This window comes from Oncorhynchus mykiss, chromosome 2, assembly GCF_013265735.2.
Source record: "Oncorhynchus mykiss isolate Arlee chromosome 2, USDA_OmykA_1.1, whole genome shotgun sequence".
NCBI classification, from domain to species: Eukaryota; Metazoa; Chordata; class Actinopteri; order Salmoniformes; family Salmonidae; genus Oncorhynchus; species Oncorhynchus mykiss.
The window spans coordinates 7,857,740-7,871,548 of NC_048566.1; the positions used below are offsets into that span (position 1 = coordinate 7,857,740).

The following is a 13,809-nucleotide window of genomic DNA, read 5'->3' on the forward strand; positions in this document are numbered from 1 at the left end:
TCAAGCAGAGAAAAGACTCTGTCAGCAGGCAGCTGCTGACAAAGTGCTGTGTCTGTCTGTACTATTTCATGTATTGGCAGGGCATAAATATCCTCAGAGAGACAGAGTCTTGAACTGAACACACCACAGCTAGAATTGTCATCAACTCCCCCGGATTTGGCCTAGTCTTCTATAGTCAGCCTGATGGTCTACCTCACGAGCAGTAACATTATTCTTGTAAATGCCCTAATCAACTGAAAAGCCAACAAAGGAATTGTAATCAACTGAAAAGCAAACAAAGGAATTGTATGATCTCTCAGGTGTGTGTGTGTGTGTGTGTGTGTGTGTGTGTGTGCGTGCGTGCGTGCGTGCGTGCGTGCGTGCGTGCGTGCGTGCGTGCGTGTGCGTGCACCTGAGGCAGAAGATTGAGGGCTCAGGTTGTGGCAGGGAGCCATGGGTACAGGACAGGAGTAGGTAAGAGTTGGCTGCCGGTCTGCCCTCCCCTCTCCGTAACTCAATTACCATGTCATATTTCACTCCATGATTTCATTAAGGTTCATTTGCCTGCAGAGATGCCCAAGTAAAAGCTTACTTCTGCTTTTCTTTGTCCTACCACTCTGGGTTCCCTAACCAGACCAATGTGATTTGTGGGCAGAGTACAGATGTCTCTCTGTAGATGCCTTTAGAAATGCAGCCCATTCTATTATCTTAATGAAGAGTTCTGAAGTTGATAAAAGAATACAGAGGCCATTTTGTGCTCTGTGTGACCCTAAAATATAATTTGAGAGGGACAGTCTGGGTGACCTTCATCAGTTTATCCTGGGAGGGTGGGGGGCTTCGACCTCTGACCCATCAGGATGCCTGAGTGAGACAGGACTGGTGGCAGGTCATGAAATAATGAACACAGTCACTGGCCTTTCGTTCCCACAGAAAAGTGTTGTGGAAATTCAGTACTGAGAGAGACTTGGTCTTAGTCATTTCTTCAAACAATCATCTTTATTTAACATAAATTAATTATTGCAATAATGAGACCGTCAGCCCACCAGTCTTGACTGACTGTTAGGCTGAGAGTCTAGCCTTTACAGACAAAGCACAGTTTTTATATAGCTGATACCAAGATTGCTTAGTCAGTCACTTCTAACCTTCCCATAAGCCACCTTGGTTATCTACACAGGATGGTCTTTTACTTAGTTTCCCAGATGCCAGGAAGATGAGACAACATTATTCTTAATTCTTCCAGGCTCTCTCTCTCTCTTGAGTCACACAGACCACATCTTGTCTATAGAATGCTAGCTTTTAGGTTATCATCACCAACACAAGTCCGGAAGGTAGCAAGTTCAAATCCCAGAGTTGACAAGGTACAAATCTGTCGTTCTGCCCCTGAACAGGCAGTTAACCCACTGTTCCTAGGCCATCATTGAAAATAAGAATTTGTTCTTAACCTACTTGCCTAGTTAAATAAAGGTAAAAAAAAATATATATATATATATTTTTTTTGTCAGGTTCAAGCTCTCTCGTAGAACCCATGTCCTCAACACCCAGACTAGCTGCAGGGTGCTAGAGTGGAGACCATAAAACACAGCATTAGCAGGACAGAAATATCTTACTGTTTGTTAAGTAAATAATTGTTACATATTCAACAAATAAGGTGAATAAATCATGTTTCCCTCACAAAAGAGAAAATGTGTTATTTGAGTGCAGGTTGGGGTGGAGTTTAGTTACGGTTGTAAGGGGAGGAGGGCGTGGGGGGTGACGCTGGGCTGGGGAGGACGCTGGGCTGGGGAGGCCTCAGGGCAGGAAGCAGGCAGGGACCCAGCTGTCCTCCCAGTCCCAGTGGAAATCCCTGACCTATAGAGAGGAATGACAGGCATGCAGGGTGCTGCTGGTCAGGCAGGGACACAGCCACACATTGGAAATGCATGCATGCACTCACGCGCACACACACACACACACAGGCCTTATTCCAACCAGTGGAGGTCGGTACTGTTTAAGATGAGGGATGATTTTTTTTTCTATTACAGCATATTGGATGACTGTCATTCATATTCCGTTCAACTATCTCAATGTAACATTGATAGGTTTAGGATACTCACGTTTTCCCTATAGCCATCATGAGGATGCTACAACCTAGCCTATGAGTGAAAGTTTACAATGTAGGTGCACAGGTCGAGAGAAATTTCAGTAATCAAGGTGACAGACAGTGACACATTCAATACCGCCTTGCACACTCTTGCCTGCATCGAGCTGATCTAGGGTGTAATCGTTAGCCCAACAGTTGCAAACAAGTTTCTATTGGAGAAATTCAGGTATGTTTATCCCTTTTTGTTCTATTTTCTTCTGTTTAAGAAATGTTTTTTAACAGAGTAGGTGGAATGAATACACCCACTCACACAAACACAGTTCACTTCCATAGCAGCCACACACACAGTGTGACTTTGATCATTGGCTAATTCCTTCTTGCATCTACGCGCTCTCCTCCTCTCACCTTTCCCTTCACTTGTGGACTTCAGTGCACAACACATCAGCTGTCAGGCGAAAAAAAAACATTCCAAGCCAAACCTTCATATCATAACCGCTACACAGCCTACATCGTTGTCACCATATTAGCTCACATCAAGTCAACATGGCTACTAGAACTAACACGTTAGTAAACCCGCTACAATATTGCACTACAGTGTATAGTCAGCAAGCAGTTACACTGGCGGCCCCAGTGGCAATAAATTCATAAAACCAAAAGCTTACCGTGACTTGGAAGAGTTCCAGTGTTGGATAGCCTTAGCCAGCTAGCTAGGTAACATAGCATCCCTCTCTGTTTGAGCCAGGTGTTTGAGTAGGCTAAACTAGCTAGCGAAGTGAAAGTGGAAAAAAATATATAGCTAGCTCTCTCTCGCTTAATTTTTAAAATAAATTCCTTTGTTTAGCTTCAATTATTGTCTTTCTCTTTGGGTCAACTACTCACCACATGCTATGCACTGCAGTGCTAGCTAGCTGTAGCTTATGCTTTCAGTACTAGATTCATTATCTGATCCTTTGATTGGGTCAACAACATGTCAGTTAATGCTGCAAGAGCTCCGATAGGTTGAAGGAAGTCCTCTGGAATATGTGTACATTTTTGGAAGGGGGTGAGAACCACGACCCTCCTAGGTTTTATATTGAAGTCAATGTACCCAGAGGAGGAAGCTAGCTGTCCTCCAGCGACACCATAGTACTACCCTACAGAGTGCTGTTATTGCTACTGTCGACCTTCATTGCAACACTGTATTTTAATAGATTATTTGGCGACATTAATATATTTAGTTTTATCTAAAAAGGTTCACTTTAATGTTTCACTGTTTTTATGTTTATGAAATTCACTGAGGAGGATGGTCCTCCCCTTCCTCCCGAGGAGCCTCCACTGATTCCAACCCAATGTCACACAGACTGACATTGCACACATTTCTCATTAACTAATGTCAGCCATGATGTTTCCTTGGCAGAGGAACCCTGAAGAGGGGTAAGAGGTTAGTTTGAGGAAGGAGTTGCGTTGACCACATGCTACACATTAGCTTATTTTGAGCTGGAGGACTTTGTAATATCAGCAGTTACCTGGGTACTGTTGGGGACAAGGCACACTGACCGAGGGACTGGAGAGATGAACAGGACACAGAATCATTTCCTTTACTTCAAAAGGAAGTGGCAAAGAGTCCTCTAGTCTACTGCTCTGAAAGACATTGAATTCACTTAGAATTTTCTAAAATAACTACTAATATCTTTCAGTTTGTCTGCAACAAAGTTTATTTTCAAGGACACTTGTACAAATATAGTAAACAAGCCAAAGACAAATATTATACCTGACATTTTCTCACAAATCTACATCTTAATCATGGTATAAATTTCCAAAATCGAAAATGTAATACTACCGTGTAGTAAATGTGACTTGATTAAAACATTTCATAGAAACATGATTCTTTATTAGATACAAAAACACATGCAGCCTTCTCATGGTCGAGAGAGGAGCTGTCAGTCTCCAAACACCACGTTATAGAGAGAAACTTCACTGACAAGGGCTGCATACCAAATGGCACCATATTCCCTATTTAGTGCACTACTTTTAACCAGGACCCATAGAGAATGAAACTTATAGAGAAGAGGTTGCCATTTGGGATGTACCCAATTTGTCCATCAGGTGGCAGAAGGAAGCAGGTCTTCCTCACTGGCCTACAGGTTGGAGCGAGTTAGCCATGGAAACTCCTAAGAGACAGAGACAGACCATGGACAGTCAGTCAAACTGGCTTTGACGTCCAGATTTTAATTTGCCTGGTATAGACCAGGGAACGGGGTGTCATGTCAGATTTGTCCTGTAGTTACCTGTTGCTTCCTGTCTGAGGAGGGGTCTATGAGGACGTTGAGGAGACTAGGTCTCTCCCAGTCACTGAGGCTGAGCTGTAAGGCACTACGCAGCTCTTCCTCTGTCCGCACCAGGAACCCTCGTCCTCCGAAGGCGTTCATGACCTCATCATAGCGGGCTTCAGGCAGCAGGGTCACAGGGGGGGCTCTGGAGAGGAGAGGGGAGAGTGGAGGGGGGAGAACCGAGGACAAGATGACCAACATACCATCACTAGAGGTAATCCTGACCTTGGTAATCCTGACCAGTCAGAGTAGGCCCAGTCCCAAATTGACCTTTAAACCCAAACCCCTCTGTACTCACACAGTGGTGAGATCTCCCATCTTCCCCATCATTTCCCACGTCTCTGCATCCACGCCGCTGTAGATCCCGTTGTTGTTGACCACGATGATGACCACCGGGAGCTTATACCTGGTCAGAGGGGAAAGCATCAACGACGAGGGGAAAGCATCAACGACGAGGGAAAGCATCAACGACGAGGGGAAAGCATCAACAACGAGGGAAAGCATCAATGACTAGGTTAGAGGGTTGACACTTTAATTCTCCTATGCACCAGACCATTGATTACTACAACCACATTTTGCTATGTGAGAGAGACCTTGACTGTACCAACCTGCACATGGTCTCTACCTCCATCCCAGAGAATCCAAAGGCACTGTCGCCCTCCACACACACCACCCTCTGGCCTGTGTTCTGGTTCCTCTGCACTGTTGCAGCCGCGATGGCAAAGCCCAGACCCACCCCCATCGTCCCAAAGGTGCCAGCATCCAACCTGCGTGCGCGCACACACACACACACACACATGGCTGTGTTAATAAGAGCTCAGAGTGTGTAAAAAAAGGTATCTTTGTTTGCGTGTGTGTTAAGTAGGAAGCAAGGAACAATATCTGGGGGGGTAAGACACTAAGAGAGTCCATCTAGTCAGCCTGTCAGGCAGCACTACATTGAGAAGTCATCCAGTCAACCTGTCAGGCAGCACTATATTGAATAATCATCCAGTCAACCTGTCAGGCAGCACTACATTGAGAAGTCATCTAGTCAGCCTGCCAGGCAGCACTATATTGAGAGGTCAACCTGTCAGGCAGCACTATATTGAGGAGTCATCTAGTCAGCCTGCCAGGCAGCACTACATTGAGAAGTCATCCAGTCAACCTGTCAGGCAGCACTACATTGAAAAGTAATCCAGTCAACCTGTCAGGTTCCTGGACAACAACAACTAATTCCTACTTGCCTACAGGGAAAATACTTGTGTGAGGCGGCATGCCTTGCCTGTGTCGAGGAAGGTAGTTGTTCAACATGGTACGCCCAATGTCCATGGTGTTGGCCCCCTCACTCACGATGACACAGTCGTGGGGCAGCAGCTGGGAGATGTGGTGGAACACTTGGTAGTAGTTCATGGGTGTTGTTGACTGAAGAGCTAATGCCTGGAGAGAGAAACACAATCAAATCAGGGGTGGTAGATAGGCTAACTTGCTTAGGTCACAGGTCATGAACGCACACACCAACACACCTTTGTCATTGTTGCGTTAGCAGCCATCTTCTCTTTCAATGTGGTCCACCATTCTGTATCAGCTGGATACTTCCAGCCATCTTTATGAACATACTCTAGGATCTGAAAGTTAAGATGAGGAGTAGAAACTAAGCAAACTGAATCAAGTACAGATGTACGATCTTAATTTGAGCACCCTGTAGCAGGAGAACTTTCCTGCAATGCAGGACATGTAAAATGTGTTGTATATTTGAGGTTTAAAAAGGCTTCTGAAGTGTTTACTCTTATACATTTCAGACTTGATTTTCCCCTATGAGAAATGTATCAACCCCTACAGAAAATGTCAAATTATTATAATCCACATAATAATTCACATTCCTGTTGCTGCAGGATTATTTTCCTGCCTGTAGCAAACTGCTTCAAATAAGATCCTACATCTGTACCAATTCAATTCCATATATACTTTGCTGAAAATCAAATAGTTGTTACAGACAGGATAATCAATGCTTGTTTCTTTAAAAAAATACATTTGTTTTAACCATTTTTTTTTTTTGTAAAGTGTATTGAGACTTGTTAAATGCACTGTAAATACAGACCACTGTGCATACCACCAGGACCCAGCAATACAGTAACATACAGATATGGGGCACATATTAGATGCCTGTGATGTGTTACCTGCTTGACAACAGCATTTATGTCCCCCAGGACTGAGTTGTGTTACCTGCTTAACAATAGCATTGATATCCCCCAGGACTGAGTTGTGTTACCTGCTTGACAATAGCATTGATATCCCCAGGACTGAGTTGTGTTACCTGCTTGACAATAGCATTGACGTCCCCCAGGACTGAGTTGTGTTACCTGCTTGACAATAGCATTGATATCCCCCAGGACTGAGTTGTGTTACCTGCTTGACAATAGCATTGACGTCCCCTAGGACTGAGTTGTGTTACCTGCTTGACAATAGCATTGACGTCCCCTAGGACTGAGTTGTGTTACCTGCTTGACATTAGCATTGACGTCCCCCAGGACTGAGTTGTGTTACCTGCTTGACAATAGCATTGACGTCCCCTAGGACTGAGTTGTGTTACCTGCTTGACAATAGCATTGACGTCCCCCAGGACTGAGTTGTGTTACCTGCTTGACAATAGCATTGACGTCCCCTAGGACTGAGTTGTGTTACCTGCTTGACAATAGCATTGACGTCCCCCAGGACTGAGTTGTGTTACCTGCTTGACAATAGCATTGATATCCCCCAGGACTGAGTTGTGTTACCTGCTTGACAATAGCATTGACGTCCCCCAGGACTGAGTTGTGTTACCTGCTTGACAATAGCATTGATATCCCCCAGGACTGAGTTGTGTTACCTGCTTGACAATAGCATTGATTTCCCCAGGACTGAGTTGTGTTACCTGCTTGACAATAGCATTGACGTCCCCCAGGACTGAGTTGTGTTACCTGCTTGACAATAGCATTGATATCCCCCAGGTCTGAGTTGTGTTACCTGCTTGACAATAGCATTGACGTCCCCCAGGACTGAGTTGTGTTACCTGCTTGACAATAGCATTGACGTCCCCTAGGACTGAGTTGTGTTACCTGCTTGACAATAGCATTGACGTCCCCCAGGACTGAGTTGTGTTACCTGCTTGACAATAGCATTTATATCCCCCAGGACTGAGTTGTGTTACCTGCTTGACAATAGCATTGACGTCCCCCAGGACTGAGTTGTGTTACCTGCTTGACAATAGCATTGACGTCCCCCAGGACTGAGTTGTGTTACCTGCTTGACAATAGCATTGACGTCCCCCAGGAGAGCCGCAGCAGGTTGCATGTTGTTCCCCATCTCCTCTGCACATAGATCAACCTTGACATAAATAAAGTATGTGGAACGTTACTACAACATACCAGCAACACAACGCATGACAGGAAGAGCACCGTGCGCGACACATGACAGGAAGAGCACCGTGCGCGACACATGACAGGAAAAGCACCGTGCGCGACACATGACAGGAAGAGCACCGTGCGCGACACATGACAGGAAGAGCACCGTGCGCGACACATGACAGGAAGAGCACCGTGCGCGACACATGACAGGAAGAGCACCGTGCACGACACATGTAACAGCAGCTGGAAGACCGGCCAAACACAACAGAAATAACCAGGTTCCACCACATAATGATAAGGCTAACACACACACACACACATACATATATATACACACACATACATATATATATATACACACACATATAAATATAATATAAATATAAATATTATATATTGGTGGTGTGGTATATGGCCAATATACCATACAGGCCATAGCCATGGTAAATTGGCCATAACCACAAACCCCTGAGGTGCCTTATTGCTATTATAAACTGGTTGCCAGCGTAATTAGAGTAGTAAAAATACATGTTTTGTCATACCCATGGTAAACAGTCTGATAAACCACAGCTGTCAGCCAATCAGCATTCAGGGCTCAAACCACCCGGCTTATAAAAGACCGTTTAACATGGGTAATATTTTCACTGTTAGAATGTGGTGGTAACCAATTTATAATAGCAATAAAGGACCTCTGGGGTTTAAGGTATATAGCCAATATATCACGGAATAAGGCCTGTATCCAGGCACTCTGCGTTGCATCGTACATAAGAACAGCCCTTAGCCATGGTATATTGGCCATTTACCACACCACCTTACAGATGTACTGTACAGCACTATGACAGCCATGACATTATTTAGACAGACCACAAGAGACTTATAGAGAAGCTTATATAGGTAATAGACTAAATCCAATAGACTGACTCAAAGACATTTATACCTGGTTACAATGAACTGCAGTACACTATGACATGACCTGTGACTAGGGTTGCAAAATTATGGCAACTTTCCCAAAATTCCCAGAAATCCCTGTTGGAAGATTCCAGAAATCAGAAAATCTGACTGGTGAACTTTGACCTACCTGGATGACCTTTACATGGGGGTCAAACCTGGGGGGAAGGCCAAAGTGCAGGATCCAGTTGAGCCTGGCACCAAGTAGGACCACAACATCAGACTGGAGCAGAGCTCTGCAGTCCACACCAAGACCATAGAACCAGGAGGATAGGAAGAGAGGAAGAGAGGAGGAGTATAGGAGGAGGAGGGTTAGGAAGAGAGGAGGAGTATAGGAGGAGGAGGGTTAGGAAGAGAGGAGGAGGATAGGAGGAGGAGGGTTAGGAAGAGAGGAGGAGGAGGGTTAGGAAGAGAGGAGGAGTATAGGAGGAGGAGGGTTAGGAAGAGAGGAGGAGGATAGGAAGATAGGTGGAGGAGGAGGATAGGAAGAGAGGTGGAGGAGGATAGGAAGAGAGGTGGATAGAAAGAGAGAAGGAGGAGGGTTAGGAAAAGAGGAGGAGGATAGAAAGAGAGGATGAAGAGGGTTAGGAAGAGAGGAAGAGAGCAGGGAAAAAAACACAATCAGATTCAACAAAATGTGATGAAAAGAGACTAGTTATAGATGGGGATTTCAGGAAGGCCCAGAGTTCTCCTGGTCTGTTCATCCTGGTCCTACTTATACAGTCAAAGGTCTGTACATGAATATGATGCCAGCTGAGAGAAGGAGTGGCTGACCTGGAGCGGGCAGCAGCAACACAGTTGGGGTGGTCGTCAGGCAGCACCCCTTTACCCATGGGGGTGGGCAGGAAGGGCAGGCCACACCCCTCCACCAGCTCCCTCAGAGCCCCCTCTGCTCTTCCATGGGCTGCACCTGCAGAGGGAAACAGACAGAGGGCACCGCCACACTGATATCAACAGACTGACCTTCCCAGCTGGGATGCATTCAGCTGAACACAACGTTGTGCAATGTTCTGATAAAAATATAGCATGTAGAACAAACATGCCTCTCTGACAGGTAGAATGAATAATCGTGTCCACAACTTTTGTCTACTGAACGTGGTCCTGTTTTCAGCTGAACCCTGGTACAATGCTATAGATGTTACAGTGCATTTCAGCTGGCTATTGATCCCTCCTGGACAGACAGTAACATAGCTGGTAGTAGCGTCTGTCAACAGACTGGGGAAAGGGGATACCTAGTCAGTTGTACAACTGAATGCCTTCAACTGAAATGTGTCTTCCGTATGTAACCCTCTGAATCAGAAAGGTACGGGGCTGCCTTAATCCACATCTTCGGCGCCCGGGGAACAGTGCCTTGCTCAGGGACAGAACGACAGATTTTTATCTTGTCAGCTCGGGAGATTTGATCCAGCAACCTTTCGGTTAGTGGTCCAACGCTCTACCCACTAGGCTACCTTCCGCTAACGAGGAACTCTGTTCTGGTACGCTGATTTTTCACTACTGATCATTTGGACAAATCACGATTTCACAGGTGCTCGCATCTTTTCAATGTCAGAAGGGGATGGGGACATTTGGCCCATAAACTTGCCTGAAACTTGCAGAAAGTTTCTGTTTGGGGGGGGGGGGGGGGGGGGGGGGGTGAAGAGTCACGTTTGTATCTTTGTATCTTTCTCTTAATATCTCCCCACAGAACTGAATCAAGTACCTGACGCAATTCCACAAGATGTCACTTCTGGGTTTGGCTATTAAAAAGCATTGCCTAACTTTCCCAATGATAAGTAAAGGCTGTTTGGCCTACCTTTCCCAATGATAAGTAAAGGCTGTTTGGCCTACCTTTCCCAATGATAAGTAAAGGCTGTTTGGCCTACCTTTCCCAATGATGAGTAAAGGCCGTTTGGCCTACCTTTCCCAATGATGAGTAAAGGCCGTTTGGCTCCTTTTAGAACAGCCAGTGCTTCTGTGATCGCCATATGGTCAGCCATACTCACTGGAGGAGGTGGACAACAGGGCACCTCTCTGACAAAGGAAATAGGAAAGAATTGGTCAAACATTAAACATGTTACCTATCAACTTCATTGCATAGGTAAATAAATCATGAAGGGCTATCTAGGCTTATTGCTATTCTCTGATGAGAATACTTTGATATAGTGCTATATTTTCTAACTAATTTAACAAAATCTGGTAATTTCTTGTTCACTTCAGACGTTAAAAGGTAGAACAAAATAAAATCTAAATGGTGATGTGAAGTCAGAGGTATACATATTCAACAGTAACACATTAGTATACATTTTAAACGGATGAGAGACAGTGATAGCCACCAACCTGACTCTGCTCCTGTCCACTTTAGCATTGACCATGTCCCCAGATATGTCTACGTATACAGCACCGGGACGTCCATACATGCTAGTGCGTACTGCCTAAGACAGACCAAATACCCTTCCATTCACTATCAATTAAGGCTGTGTTCTTCTGAAGCACTTAAGTTACCTTGCTAAGCTGGAAAATTAGAGAAATTCAGAAAACAATTGCAGGTGATACCAAATGATATGAAGAGGACTAAACATAGGGAGTCAGAGGAGACTGTATACCTTCTCTACCACTGAGGAGATCATATCCAGACTGCTGGGCCTAGCTGAGAACTTACTGTACAGTCTGCACGCCTCCACCTGACGGAGAAAGAGAACCACAAATAACAAATGATGTCTTCTTTCAGCAATTAAACTGCTAGGACCAGTTTCCTGGACAGAGATTCTCTATTGAGTTTGCTTTTTAGGCCATGACTAAGCTTAATCTGTGTCCGGGAAACCACCCCCTAATGTTCAATAGTCAGAAACCTCATGGTTGAATTAGTACCTGTGGAAACTCTTGAAACGCCCCAGTGGTCTCCTGGTTTTGATCGGAGGAGCCTCCAATAACAATCACAGGCCTACAGAGAGAGTGGTATCACACAATGACATCAACTGACAAGCGGAGATAGTTTGGAGTCCTCAGATCATTTTTTGCAGTGTAAGGATAGCATCCCTTCTTTTGAAAGGAAGGACCACTACATGAGTAGAAGGGCCTTCTGTTTGTAGAGTTCTAACATACCAGCAGTTCATGTTAGCGTTGGCCATTCCACCAAGAGCATGGATGAGTCCCGGTCCAGACACAACCAGACACGCCCCTGGACTGGAGAGGAACAGACAGACAGGCAGACAAACAGGAAGATAAGCAGACAGAGAGGAACAGGCAGACAAACAGGAAGATAAGCAGACAGAGAGGAACAGGCAGACAGGCAGACAAACAGGAAGATAAGCAGACAGAGAGGAACAGGCAGACAGGCAGACAAACAGGAAGATAAGCAGACAGAGAGGAACAGACAGACAGGCAGACAAACAGAAAGATAAGCAGACAGAGAGGAACAGGCAGACAAACAGGAAGATAAGCAGACAGAGAGGAACAGGCAGACAGGCAGACAAACAGGAAGATAAGCAGACAGAGAGGAACAGACAGACAGGCAGACAAACAGGAAGATAAGCAGACAGAGAGGAACAGGCAGACAGGCAGACAAACAGGAAGATAAGCAGACAGAGAGGAACAGGCAGACAGGCAGACAAACAGGAAGATAAGCAGACAGAGAGGAACAGGCAGACAAACAGGAAGATAAGCAGACAGAGAGGAACAGGCAGACAAACAGGAAGATAAGCAGACAGAGAGGAACAGGCAGACAAACAGGAAGATAAGCAGACAGAGAGGAACAGGCAGACAGGCAGGAAGATAAGCAGACAGAGAGGAACAGGCAGTAAGACAGGAAAACAAACAGAGACAGATAGAATTAGCAATGTAAAACAGCTATGAAACTGACCCTCACACACAAGTCTGTGTATGGCTAGTTAATATCCCATGGTTTAGTATTGTATGGAGAGAGTAGTCTCCCTAGGCAGATGGGTTGCTTCCCACATTAACAATGTATGGAGATAGGTCAGGGATTTCAGAGAGGAGAGACAGTATCTCTAGAGCCCTCTTATAATGACAATCCTCCTACCGTCCAGTGAGGTAACCAACAGCAGACGCAGCATAGCAAGCCTGTTGGATGACACACACCACATCAGTATTACTGGTGTACCCACAACCAATTCACATAAAAAATGTCATGGGAAGATTCCTAAAAATAAAAGGTGGCTTACGGCTTGTTCATTGCGCATTCCCACATACTTGATTCCTGAGGCTTGAGCTGCCATAGCCACTTCAATGACTGGAACACCAACTATTCCAAACATATACTCTACATTCTGCAGAGAGATACATGTGGATACAGTTTGAATTGTTACAGTGTAGTGTAGATGTTCTTTGCATTGACACACACTTTGGCATACATCAACAGGGGTGTTAACATATGCTATTCCATATGTTAACAAACATCCACATAAACATCTAAATGTTTTGCTACACAAATATTAATAGTTCGCTATATCATTTGCTCACATCGTATATAGACTTGTTTATACTGTATTATTGACTGTATGTTTGTTTTACTCCATGTGTAACTCTGTGTCGTTGTATCTGTCGAACTGCTTTGCTTTATCTTGGCCAGGTCGCAATTGTAAATGAGAACTTGTTCTCAACTTGCCTACCTGGTTAAATAAAGGTAAAATAAAAAAAATAAAAAAATAAAATACCAGTGCAATGACCTTTGACACACTTTCACAACTCCTAGTGCTACATTGTCACTGCCAAGGACATGATCAGCGACGAATATATTATTTACCAAACCGTAGCAATACCGTTATACAGTGTAATACTCTTTTATATAAATTGCACATATCTCACCTGAGCTTTTAGTGCCTCAGCAATGAGCTGAGCGCCTGTCACATCTTCCATTATTACTGTCCAGAAATCTGTTAGTGATACTCAATAGCTTATACGTCGTTTTTAGATCTCTTGCAAATCATTGGTTTTTGTCCGCATTACAAAATGCATTATATGAGTAGCGACAATCGATAGATATTTCGATAGCCACTTACTCCACAGAGTGCAAACTTGAGTGACTGGACGACTTCTGGCACTGCTGCCCAAAGCATGACCCGTTTATGCGACTTCCGGGTTCAGGGCCAATCACATAGGTACGATAGTAGTTATGAATATGTATCTT

At 44.7% G+C, this 13,809-nt stretch overlaps 1 protein-coding gene and 1 long non-coding RNA gene across 2 annotated transcripts; both read right to left on the reverse strand.

Moving 5' to 3' along the window:
• Positions 1-3,725: 3,725 nt before the first annotated feature.
• On the reverse strand, positions 3,726-13,753 carry hacl1 (2-hydroxyacyl-CoA lyase 1). Its single transcript, XM_036936929.1, has 17 exons — positions 13,488-13,753; positions 12,845-12,949; positions 12,703-12,743; positions 11,766-11,846; positions 11,532-11,604; positions 11,267-11,344; positions 11,001-11,095; positions 10,582-10,694; positions 9,456-9,591; positions 8,812-8,917; positions 7,630-7,713; positions 5,874-5,975; positions 5,633-5,787; positions 4,977-5,135; positions 4,667-4,774; positions 4,327-4,513; positions 3,726-4,209 (listed from the first exon to the last, which is right to left on the reverse strand). The coding sequence occupies exons 1-17, from the start codon at positions 13,536-13,538 to the stop codon at positions 4,177-4,179; spliced, it is 1,707 nt and encodes a 568-aa protein (XP_036792824.1). The 5' UTR covers positions 13,539-13,753; the 3' UTR covers positions 3,726-4,176.
• Positions 6,412-7,623, reverse strand: LOC118937624. The gene is made up of 2 exons (XR_005034875.1): positions 6,665-7,623; positions 6,412-6,513 (listed from the first exon to the last, which is right to left on the reverse strand). It is a non-coding gene; the product is annotated as an uncharacterized LOC118937624 (long non-coding RNA).
• Positions 13,754-13,809: the final 56 nt, after the last annotated feature.